The sequence below is a fragment of the Hippopotamus amphibius genome, chromosome 2, assembly GCF_030028045.1.
Source record: "Hippopotamus amphibius kiboko isolate mHipAmp2 chromosome 2, mHipAmp2.hap2, whole genome shotgun sequence".
Lineage (NCBI taxonomy): Eukaryota > Metazoa > Chordata > Mammalia > Artiodactyla > Hippopotamidae > Hippopotamus > Hippopotamus amphibius.
In genome coordinates, this window is record NC_080187.1 from 116,481,654 (window position 1) to 116,493,672 (window position 12,019).

The 12,019-nt window shown below is 34.9% G+C and overlaps 1 protein-coding gene across 2 annotated transcripts in view; it reads right to left on the minus strand.

Annotated features, from left to right (window-relative positions):
* The window catches only part of MFSD14B (major facilitator superfamily domain containing 14B), a 128,447-nt gene that overhangs the window by 56,756 nt on the left and 59,672 nt on the right, over nt 1-12,019 (minus strand). For both annotated transcript variants that reach the window (XM_057720525.1, XM_057720526.1), the window contains exon 3: nt 4,017-4,079. In XM_057720525.1, the coding sequence (XP_057576508.1) occupies nt 4,017-4,079 (63 nt within the window). The remainder of the gene's footprint in view (nt 1-4,016; nt 4,080-12,019) is intronic.

The following is a 12,019-nucleotide window of genomic DNA, read 5'->3' on the forward strand; positions in this document are numbered from 1 at the left end:
ATTCCCACCCAAGGTCTAGGAAGGTATTTATTTGGGAGTTGAAAGTGATAAGTCTCAAAATATCATCAAGGGAGTAAGTGTAGAGATAAAAGAGACTGCTGTCCATGGCTTGAGCCACTCATCTGTAAGAAATCTAGGAGATAAGGAACATAAATTACTTGACAGAAATAGGGTTAAGAAAGAAGTTAATTTGAAAACAATTTAAAAAAACTCAAGTTGTCACATGACCCAGCAATTCTACTCCTAGGTGTGTACCTAGGATGAAGTGACAATATATATCCACATAAAAACCTGTACACAAATGTTCACAGCAACATCATTCACAATAACCAAAAACTAGAAACAACCTCAAATGTCTATCAACTGATAAATGGATAAACTGTGGTATATACATACAGTAAAATATTATTTGGCTATAAAAAGAGTGAAGTACTAACACGTGCTACAACACAGGTGAACCTTGAAAACATTTATAAGTGAGGGAAGAAGCCAGTCACAAAAGACCATATTGTATGATTCCATTTACATGAAATGTTAAGAACAGACAAATCTATTGAGACAGAAAACAGATTTGTGCTTGTTTAATGCTGAAAATGGGGGAAGTGAGGAGTGATTACTAATGGGTAAAGGATTTCTTTCTGGAGCAATGAAAACGTTCTAAAATTGACTGTGTGCTGATGGCTGCACAACTCTCTGACTATATTAAAAACCACTTATTCAAGTGTACATTTGTGCACTTTAAATGGATGACCTGCAGGGTAGGTGAATTCTATCTCAATAAAGCTGCTGCAATAACCAAAACCAAAACCAAGCAAACAAAACACTCCAGAACTAAAACTGGAGAATTCACAGAACAGGACTGGTTCCTCTCTCTCCTTTACTGACGCTCACCCCTAACCTAAACCTCCTCTTCCATGCAATATGACAGTAAACTTCCAAAGCAGAAGTTAACTGTAGAAAATCTACAAAGATGAACAAAACACATAAAGAAGAAAATTAAAAATCATCCATAAATACACATAATTCAAACTTCAGGGGACTCCTTTTTTAATCATTTTCCCACTGCTTATTTACATTTATTTTGGTCAAAACAAAACAGAAACCATACCGTAGAGCTGTACATCCTTTTGGTTTCACACATTACTTGGTGTTCTCCAAAAACATGTTCTTTATATGCCTGTACTACATTACATGGCTACACCACAACATACATACTCTTTTAATTTTAAGGCATTTAAAAACTTTCCATGTTTACTATTACAAATAGCCCTTTACCCGAATCTCTAAATAACTTCATTTGACAAGAACAACTTTCTAGAAATGGAGTTACTTTGTTAAAATATGTGAATATTTTCAACTCTTAAAATACTGCCTTCCAGAAAAGCTATACCAATTTATCCTGTCATCTACAGTGCATGACTGAACTAATTCTTCTCGTCAGTTTAAAATTTTTTACCAATGTGTATCTAGAAATATTACTTCATTTAATTCGGGGCTTACTGCTTATTAGTGATAAACTTATTTTCACACTGACATCTTTGGTAAACTGCCAGCTCACATCCTTCTTTGCCCTTCTGGGATATCAGTCATTCTCCCATGGCATTACTTGGAGAGTGCTTTTACGTATTCCTCCTTCTATTACAAATAGTATTTTGTCATTTGTATTTCAAGTTTGATGATGGTGGCTTTGACTTATCTAAGTTAAAATATCGATGTAAAATGACTCAATCTTTTCCTTTATGAATTCTTTTTCTAAAAAAAGAAAATCTTTCCCCAAACTGGTAAGAAAAATGGCCACCAAGATTTCCTTCTAATATTTTTGCTTTTTACATACTTTTCTTTGCAACATTTACTAGGTATTTAGCACATGAATGAATGTACTACTCAAATAGTGTTACAAATACTAGCTCATTTAATCCTCATAATCACCCTAACTAGAGATCTTTTATCCTCCTCATTACTTCATAATGAAGGGGAGAGTAAATTATATGACTAAGGTGACACAGTTAATAAGATGCAGAACAGAGACTTAAAGCTAAAGCAATCTAAAGCCATATTCACTCCACTGTGCTCATATCCATACTAAGATATCTTAATAGAGTTATGCTTCACTATAGGGTTCTCTCATTATATCCCCACCCCAGAGACAACAGCCAACTATTAAAATATTGGGTTGGCCAAAAAGTTCGTTTGGGTTTTTCCATAAGATGTTACGGAAAAACCCAAATGAACTTTTTGGCTAACCCAATATATAACTCCTTATTTAAATTCAATAAGTTGAGGGACTTCCCTGGTGGTCTAGTGGTTGAGAATCCATCTTCCAATGCAGGGAATGCAGGTTCAATCCATGGTCAGGGAACTAAGATTCCACATGCCACGGGGCAATTAAGCCCTCATGCTGTAACTACTGAGCATGTGAGCCACAACTAGAGAGCATGCATGCTGCAAACTACAAAGCCCACATGCTCTGGAGCCTGCACAACACAACTAGAAAGAGAAGCCCACATGCTGCAATGAAAGCCCATGCACCACAACTTAAGATCCCATGTGCCACAACTAAAACCCAACAAGCCAAAAATAAACAAATAAATATTTTTTAAAAGTTCAATAAACTGAAGTTCAATAGTTGTTCAAGTTAATAAGTTCTTGTCCACACTCTTGAATCAATCCAAATACTTTCTGTTCTATGTTTTTTTAGAATATTGTAGGTATCTCTAAGTGAAAGTGTAATAAGCATGCCACTTGGCTTCAAGGTGCAGACCTAGTTGGTTTTATTTTGCAGAACCAGACCAAAACACATTTTATTAGCTCCACAAGACAAAAGAAAAAGATCTATGGAGCAACTGCCACAAGAATCTACTGTAAGGATAAACTTATATTGTATTTTTAATCAATGCTCTCATTTCATTTTTCTTTTTATCACGTAGATAAAAACTGCTCACAAACTAGTGCTTAAATGAACACACACAAGATTCTTGATAATATTCCTCTCCTCAATGAATATTAAAAACTTCTTGTTTTACTTTATTTAAATTGCCCTGATTTACTTATGTTATTATTGTAAGCATTCTCAAAATTCTTTTGAAAACAGGCAAAGAATAAATAGTATTCATCACAATTAATGCTGCTCAAAGCTATGAATTCAGCAAATTCCTATGGCTGAATTCAGCAAACTGCTAGGGCAGGGGTCCCCAGCTGCCAGGCCGCAAAGGTCCATGGCCTGTTAGGAACTGGGCCACACAGCAGGAGGTGAATGGTGGGCAAGCAAAGCTTCATCTACCGCTTCACTCCCCATCTCTCACATCCCTCCCTGCCCCTACCACCCCAAGTCTGTGGAAAAATTGTCTTCCATGAAACTGGTCCCTGGTGCCAAAAAGATTGGGGACCATTGTACTCGGGTATAATTTTAAGTGTGTTATTCAGCACAAAGTGAAAGTATGTAGACTGCTATTACCTTAGTTGAAAAGGAAAAAGGAAAATTAAATGCCATACCTATATACTTTACTACAAATTGGCACTGGAACATAAAATTATATTTTAACCCCTTATTTATAAGCTTTTCTGACAAATATCACATTAAAATTTAAACAATGAATTAAGGCTAATTAAGTCAAGTAGTCAAGAGAAAGTTGTGGCTAGAATACCAGCCTTGCCAAAAGACTACACATCCAACTAAATCTTGACGACTCCTTCTTCTTCAATCTCAAAGTCTATCTCAAAAGAAGATATTAATACTTTCCCATTTTATTCTTTTGCTAGAGCAAATAAAAGTTCACATAATTATACCCTTCATATACTGCTCTGTACATGTTAATAAAAATAAGGTACTGTTTTTACCAGTGCCTTATGGATGTGGCTTCTATTTTATTTTGGCTTTGATATTCCAGCTAAAAATTTGATTTACAAAATTTACAGATGGTAACTGTTTCCCTAAGTCCCATTTAAACTTCCAGAGTTAAAATACTAAGGATTCCTGGCTTTGGTTCATTGTGAAACACACAAAAATTGTTCCTTACCTTTACGCCTTGAATGAGACCATTCATGAGAAATGTGTGTTGAGGAAACGTTTCATGTAGAACCTACAAAAAGCAAACAAATATCAAGACAAATTCAAAAGCAAATTAAAGGGAAAGATTTCTGCCTCTGTTAATGACAGGCTAGGTAAATAAAATAAACCCTGGAATTGAAAAATTTTTTAAGCAACAATGAAATATGGAAAATGTCCTAAAAGTATGAAAAAGTAACAAGATACTGAGCCATAAATCTAAATTAAGCAATAACCTAAAAAGGTACACCCAGCATTCAGTTGCTTTTGCTACAAAAGGATTTGTAGCAAAAATAAATTGTTAAATTGCCTACCCCCTCAACCACCAAAAATTTTAAGTATGTACAACAAAGTTATACAAACTCTGCTATGAACATGCAGCCCAGCTTAATGTCACCTAGGAAGTCCAGGAGACGTCAAGCATTAAATTTGGATCACAGTGATCAAGACTGGTAGCACCTCCAGGTGTCTAGAAGAAAAAAATCTAAAATCATTTCTGAAAAGGCTATCCCCTAGGCTTCAAATCAACCAAACATGTATTTTTTTCAAATCTAATGACTAGCAAAGGTAATCAGATACAAAAGTAAACAAGACATCAGGAACAAGAGAAGAGCCACAAACAAGCAAACAAAACTACAAAGCAGAAAGACTCTCAAAGACCTCACATTTTGGGATTTCTCAACACAGACTTTAAATTAGCATGCTTACTTTGTTGCAAGATATATAAAATAGGCTTGAAACTCTGTAGTAGATTAAAAGAACAAAAAGAAATTCTAGAACAGAAAATATACATTAACTTTAAATTAGAAACTCAATGCATATGTTTAACAAGATTAAACACAGTTTAAGAGAGAATAACTGAATCGAAAAGCAGGTCAAAAGAAGTCACCCAGAGCGCAGTATAGAGACAAGAAGACAGAATATAAGATAGAAAATAAGAGACACAGAGGGTCCAATAAGAAAGTCAGACAATTAAATCTGTCCAATAAGGAGAGTGAGGCAGAGACCATATTTCAGAATCCAATGAGAATGTACTAGAACCAATGACAGACATCAATGCAGAGATTAAAGCAGCCTAACAAATGTTAAGCAGTATTAAAAAAAATCCACATACATAATCAAATTAGAATTACAGAGAACCAAAGAAAAATTCCTAAAAACAGCCAGAGAAATACAGACAGACTGCCTTCAAAGGAACAACAGTTAGACTGTTTCAAAATAGTAACAACTGAACCCAGACAAGGAGCATGCTCTTCTATCATCAATATAATGAGAAAAAGAATAAAATGCCAACCTAAAATTCTATACCCAGTTAAAATGTCCCTTGAGGACAAAGGCAAACATACACATTTTTTGACCTATCAAAACCTAGTTTACTAACTTACAGTAATGATTTTACTAACTTATAGACTCCAACAAATAAAATATAAAAAATATACTTCCAGGAAAAGGAAAATAATCCAGATGTAATTAAGGTTCAAGATGCAAGATAAAGAGCAAAGAAAACAGAAAATATAAATGAACAGGGATGCTACAGAACAAAAATAATGGGTCATAGGTTTTATTTTCAATTATACAGAATTAAAATATTTAATGATATTAGCATAAATGAGGTAAATGACTATAAAGTGTTAAACTCATTCACCTCGTTATTATCCTAGATGAGAGAAAAGATATTAATATTAGACTTTAATAAGTTTCTATGTAATTCCACAGTAACCACAAAAATGACAGGAAAAGAGTAGAATACTTCTAATATAATAGGAGGAAAATCAGCCTAACTATTCAATGCAAAAGAAGGCAAAAAGGAACAAAATGGCAACTTGGAACATGTACCAAAATAATGAAGTAACTGAATTCATGCAGACTTAATACACCAGTTAAAAGGCAAAAAAGTGTACTCTAAAGCCAAATTTTAGACAGAATCTGAACCACAGGATTTGGAACCACAGGATCTCTTAGACATGGCTGGTAGAAATCTAAATTAGTATAATCACTTTGAAAAACAATTTAGCAAAATCTGGTTAAACTGAACTTTCACATAATTACAATCCAGAAAAGTCACCAAAGAAAATCAAGCACGTGAACACCAGGACATGTACAAGAATGTTTATAGCAGCACTGTATACATAATGAAAAAACTGGAAACAAATGCTCACCACCAGGAGAACAGAAAGATAACTTGTGTTAAAAGCGCACAATAGAAAAAACAAAACAAACCAAAAAAAGAAAGCCTGAGAAGACAACATGAACATTATACGTCATATCCTTTTCATAAGTTCAAAAATAACCAGAATTAAATAATATAGATATATCTGTGTGTTTATATATATAAAATAATGTGAGCTAAAACTAGAAAATAATCAAGTAAATGATAAATAAAAAATTCAAAACTATGGTTACTTTTGTGGTGGAGGTAGGGAAAGAGGCAAAGAGGACACAGACAGAAATAAATTGTTGGATTATGCATGGGTTCACAGGTATTCAACACATCCTGAAAAATTATATTATAGAAATAAATCTTAAAAACAATATAAGGAGGCTAAAACGTAAAATAAGGGGGAATGAATGTGTCATTTCATGAATGAAACAATGAAATCTGTGTCATGAACGAAGAGTTATGATTAATCTAATTCTATGCACCTGAAGTCCTACGAATTATAAAAAGGGGGGCAGGAAAGACCTACTGTCTTCTAACTTTAGACAGTTATCTCCACAGATTTTTCAAAAAATGATATTAAAATTAAAATTAAATTAAAATTATTTCCAATCTATCTCCTAACATATAATTTTTAAGGTTCAGAAAAAATTTGTCATCTAAGCTAGTGGCATTTGAACTCTACTTGTTGTGCTGAAAAAATAGAAAAGCAAATGAAGGATACCAAATATCTACAGTGGAAAATCATCAAAGTTTTCAGAAAAATCTTCCTTAAATAACAAATTTCATAGGATACAGAGATAAAGAAATTTTCTTTAAAGGAATACAAATCAATATCAGAACTGTTTATTTGTCATAGTACCAAGAAATATGGTAAAATAGCAAAACACAAGAGTCAGTATATTTTAAAAAACATTTCTCTGATCTTGGGTGTGCCAGTTATTTATCCATTGTCTTTTAGCCCCACTTTTTCCCTATTATACTCTGTCAGGCCAAGGCTGAGAGCTTACAGATATTTTTCAAACTTCCCTTACCCATGGGTTTCCTCACAGTTTCTGCTAGTGGGAAACAACAGAGTTGGGTTAGTTCTGGTGAACACGAAACCAATAACTCCAGAGCTGCCTTCACTCTGTCAAAGGGGCAGCAAAGCTGCTCCTCTGCTGCACCCAGCTTCATCCTCACTATCCAGACCTCTGACCTCCTCTCAAACAATTCTACACTCAACACAATCCAAACATGCATTCACTTATGCAGGTGATGCAATCTAGGAATAAGAGATAACCTTTTTAATCTGGCAAAACTATATCCATATATGAATGACAAAACATGGGTTTATTGAGCTGCACATTAAAATAAATAGATCTAACGGAATTTCTGGCAGTTTCTGAGTAACAGAGCCATGACACAGGGAGTTCCTCTAAAAATTTTCAATCTGTGCTTTTTAAAACTTTTCTACTTTTTCCCATTTAAAAAAAGACAAAGAAATAGTGAAGTTTTATTAAAGAAAAGTAAAACAATTTTTAAGTATGGAGATGACATTCAGAAGCCTCTCAAATGACTTATGACTTAAAACTTATGTTTAATAAGAAACATCTGACAAAATTCAACATCCATTCATGGTAAAAACCCTTATGAAAGTGGGTACAGAGGGAACATATCTCAACATAAGAAAAGCTATTTATGATAAACTGACAGCCAACATAATACTCAAAGGTGAAAGGCTGAAAGCCTTCCTGCTAAAATCAGGACCAAGAGAAGGATGCCCAACCTCATCACTTTTCAATTGAGATAGTATTGGAAGTTATTGTCTTTTACTTGTTACCATAACAAAGTAAACCTAGTGATAAGGCTTTCTCTAGTTGTAGCAAGTGGGGGCTACTCTTCATTGTGACACGAGGGCTTCTCATTGCAGTGGCTTCTCTTGTTGAGGAGCACGGGCTCTAGGCACATGGGCTTCAGTAGTTGCAGCACACAGGCTCAGTAGTTATGGCTCAAGGGCTCTAGAGCACAGGCTCAGTAATTGTGGCACATGGGCTTAGTTGTTCTGCAGCATGTGGGATCTTCCCGGAGCAGGGATTGAACCCATGTCCCCTGCACTGGCAGCAGGATTCTTAACCACTGCACCATCAGGGAACTCCTTGCCTTAATTCTTGAGAAGGAATAGAGTAAATATAAAATACAATGGCATTTACTTATCACTTAAATAAAAACTTTAGAAACTTTAGAGAACTGAATTGACTTCCAGTATAATGAAGCTAATAAATACCTGCGTGTGTATGTATATACACATACACACACATTATATTCAAACATATAGACACACATAGAGCTGTTCTTCTCCCCTTCCACATAAAGTGTCATTGATATGACAGAAAATATATGAAACTAATCTACAGCATTCACTATTTACTTAGAAGAACAGTGAAACACTTCTGGATGATATAGAGCAGATGGGAAAACACTGACAATGAACCCTAAATGAGCTGAATAAATAGTTACATGTTGAGGTGAAGAAGATCTCTGAAGTAAATTTTTCAGAATAGGTGCGGGGTGGGGGGAAACACACAGAACTGGAGGAGAAGGAAGAACATCCATTACTGAATAGGTTATTAAAAAGTTACAAAATAAGCCCCTGGTATCTTGCTCTCAAAGCTGCTGACCTCTATATTTGTCCCCAAGATAACAATCACAGGCATAGTTCTCTGAAGTGGGACTTGAAAATGGGATACTTGCAGAATTGAATAGGTGTGGGATTCAAAACTTATAGTTTCCCAGGTCACTTATGGCTGCCAAGAGTGGCATAAAGCCCTACAATTGCGCTCAAGACACTACTTCAGCACTATAAAGGAAACCCCAGAGCACCCACACTCTCAGAGCTGTTGCAAGCAGTGCTTGCATTTGGTGCCAAAGAACAGGGATTTCCACCTGGGCCGAAGGACAACACTCTAGCCACCTGAGGTGTCTAGACCATGGGTGGCAAACTGGCAAACTGATGTGTTTTTTGACTCATAATGGATTTTCCAAAATAAGTTGGTTGTCAATGGGTAAATTTCAGGAAATTTCACCAAACTCCATATGATTTTCTAGCATTTCATAGAAAGTGAGAAGATTTCAAAACATGGGACCTGAACTTCCATGTCACAGATTTGCTAAGTAGATAGTGGCTGCCACCTTGGAAAGAGCATGTGTTCCACTGAGAACATCAACCCATTCTTACCCTCACATTTACAACACTTGCGTAGGCCCAGAAGACATCTGTTCTCACAATCCCTGACCTATCCCCTCATTTGTAAATATAAACATATATAAAATTCAACAAAAGAATTTGAGGAAAACCACTGGAAGGCACAAAAAAGAACAGAGAAAGGAAAAGATAATCTACCTCATTGCCAAATAACCAAATTGTGGTAGGAAATAGAAGAAAGCTTTAAAATAAGTGTCCTCCAGAAGATTCAAGAGGATGCCACATGCATGAAAAACATGTTGCACAAGGACCGGCACCAAATAAAGCAAAGCAAAACAAAGCAAGTAAGGAAAGTCTTCAAGAATTGATTACAGAAAATAATACAGAAAGAGGAAGAAGAGCACCAGAATGGAAATATATCAGGGTAAATCTAACTGAATATTGAGTGTATAAAATATAACAATGTATTATATTGTTAAAATATAGAATTTAATTGCACAATAATGAAAGAGGTAGAAGAGAAACATCTCTCTCAATAGATGACAGAACAGGTAGACAAAAACTTCAGTGATTATATAAAAGGCATCAAACATAATTAACTCAAAATAGTTAACATATATAAAACACTATTTCAACCATAGAATACTTGTTCTCTTCAGATCATACAGAACATTTATCAGAATTAACCATACACCAGGATATAAAGCAAACTTCAACAAATTTCAAAGAACTGAAACAATTCATCACAATAGGTTCTCTGATAACACAAGCCAGAAAAATCCCCAAATGTTTAGAAATTAAACAATACACTTCCAATAATCCATGATTCAAAGAAGTTATAAGAAATATGAGAAAAAAGAATGAACCAAATGGTAATAAAGATATAACAAATCAAACCTCATAAGTTACAGCTATATTAATGCTTGACAGGAATTTAACGTTTTAAATACATATAACTGAAAACCAAAAAAGGGCTGAAATCAATGTTCTAAGCTTCTTTATAAAGATGCTAGAAAAAGAACAGCAAATTCAACCCAAAGAAATAAGGAAATGAGGTAATTAAAAAAAATCAATGAAATAAAACCCAAACATTCAACATTAGAAATCAACAAAGCCAAAAATAACTTCTTTGAAAACTGAGTAAAACTAATAAACTATTAATAAGATTAGCCAAGGAAAAAAACGCAAATTACTAATATCAAGAATGAAGATTATAGGGACTTTCCTGGTGGTGCAGTGGTTAAGAATATTGCCTGCCAATGCAGGGGACATGGGTTCGATCCCTGGTCCAGGAAGATCCCACATGCTATAGAACAACTAAGCCTGTGCACCACAACTACTGAGCTTGCACTCTGGAGCCTGCCTGCCACAACTACTGTGCCAGCTACTGTGCCAGCGTGCCACAATTACTGAAACCAGCATGCCTAGAGACCATGCTCCAAAACAAGAGAAGCCACTGCAATGGAAGCCTGCACACTGCAAAGAAGAGTAGCCCCTGCTCTCCAAAACTAGAGAAAGCCTGCATGTAGCAACAAAAACCCAATGCAGCCAAAATAAATAAATGAAGATTAAATTTTAAAAAAATTTAAAAAAAAGAAAGAAGATTACGTACAGCAAAGGAAACCATTAACAAAATGAAAAGGCAACCTAATAACTGGGAGAAAATATGTATCTGATAATAGGTTAATATCTAAAATATATAAAGAACTCATACTACTCAACAGCAAAAAACAGAACAAACAGTTCGATTAAAAAATGGGCAGAAGATATACTGATGGCCAACAGGTACATAAAAGATGCTTAGTATCACTAATCATCAGGGAAAGGCAAATCAAAACCACAATGAGATGTATCATCTAACATCTGTTAGAATGGTTATTATCAAAAAGACAAGAAATAACAAGTGTTGGTGAGGATGTAGGAAAAGGGGAACCCTTGTGCACTGCTGGTGAGAATGTAAATTGGTGCAGCAACTACCAGAGAACAGTATGGAGGTTCCTCAAAAAATTTAAAAAATAACTACCATACAATCCACTTCTGGGTATTTATCTAAAGAAAATAAAAACAGTAATTTGAAAAGATATAGGCACCTCTATGTTCATCATGTCATTATTTACAGTGGGCAAAATATATAAGCAATTGAAATGTTCATCAATGGATGCATGGATGAAGAAGATGTCAGGGGGTCTGTGTGTACACATATACATGAATACTACTCGGCTGTGAAAAAAGAATTCAATCTTGCCATTGGTGACAACATGGAAGGAACTTGAGGACATTATGCTAAGTGAAATAAGTCAGACAGTGAAAGACAAGTAGTGTATAATCTCACTTATATGTAGAATCTAAAAAAACAAAAACAAAAAACCAAGCTCATAGATTGGTGGCTGCCAGAGGCAAGGGGGTAGGGAATAGGCAAATTAGTGAAGGGGGGTCAAAAGGTACAAAAGTCCTATTATAAAACAAATAAATCATGGACCTTGAGATTGGCGTACACAGTGAAGTAAGTCAGAAAGAGAAAGACAAATATCATATGATATCGCTTATATGTGGAATCAAAAAAATGGTACAGATGAACTTATCTGCAAAGCAGAAACAGAGACACAGATGTAGAGAACAAACATATAGATAC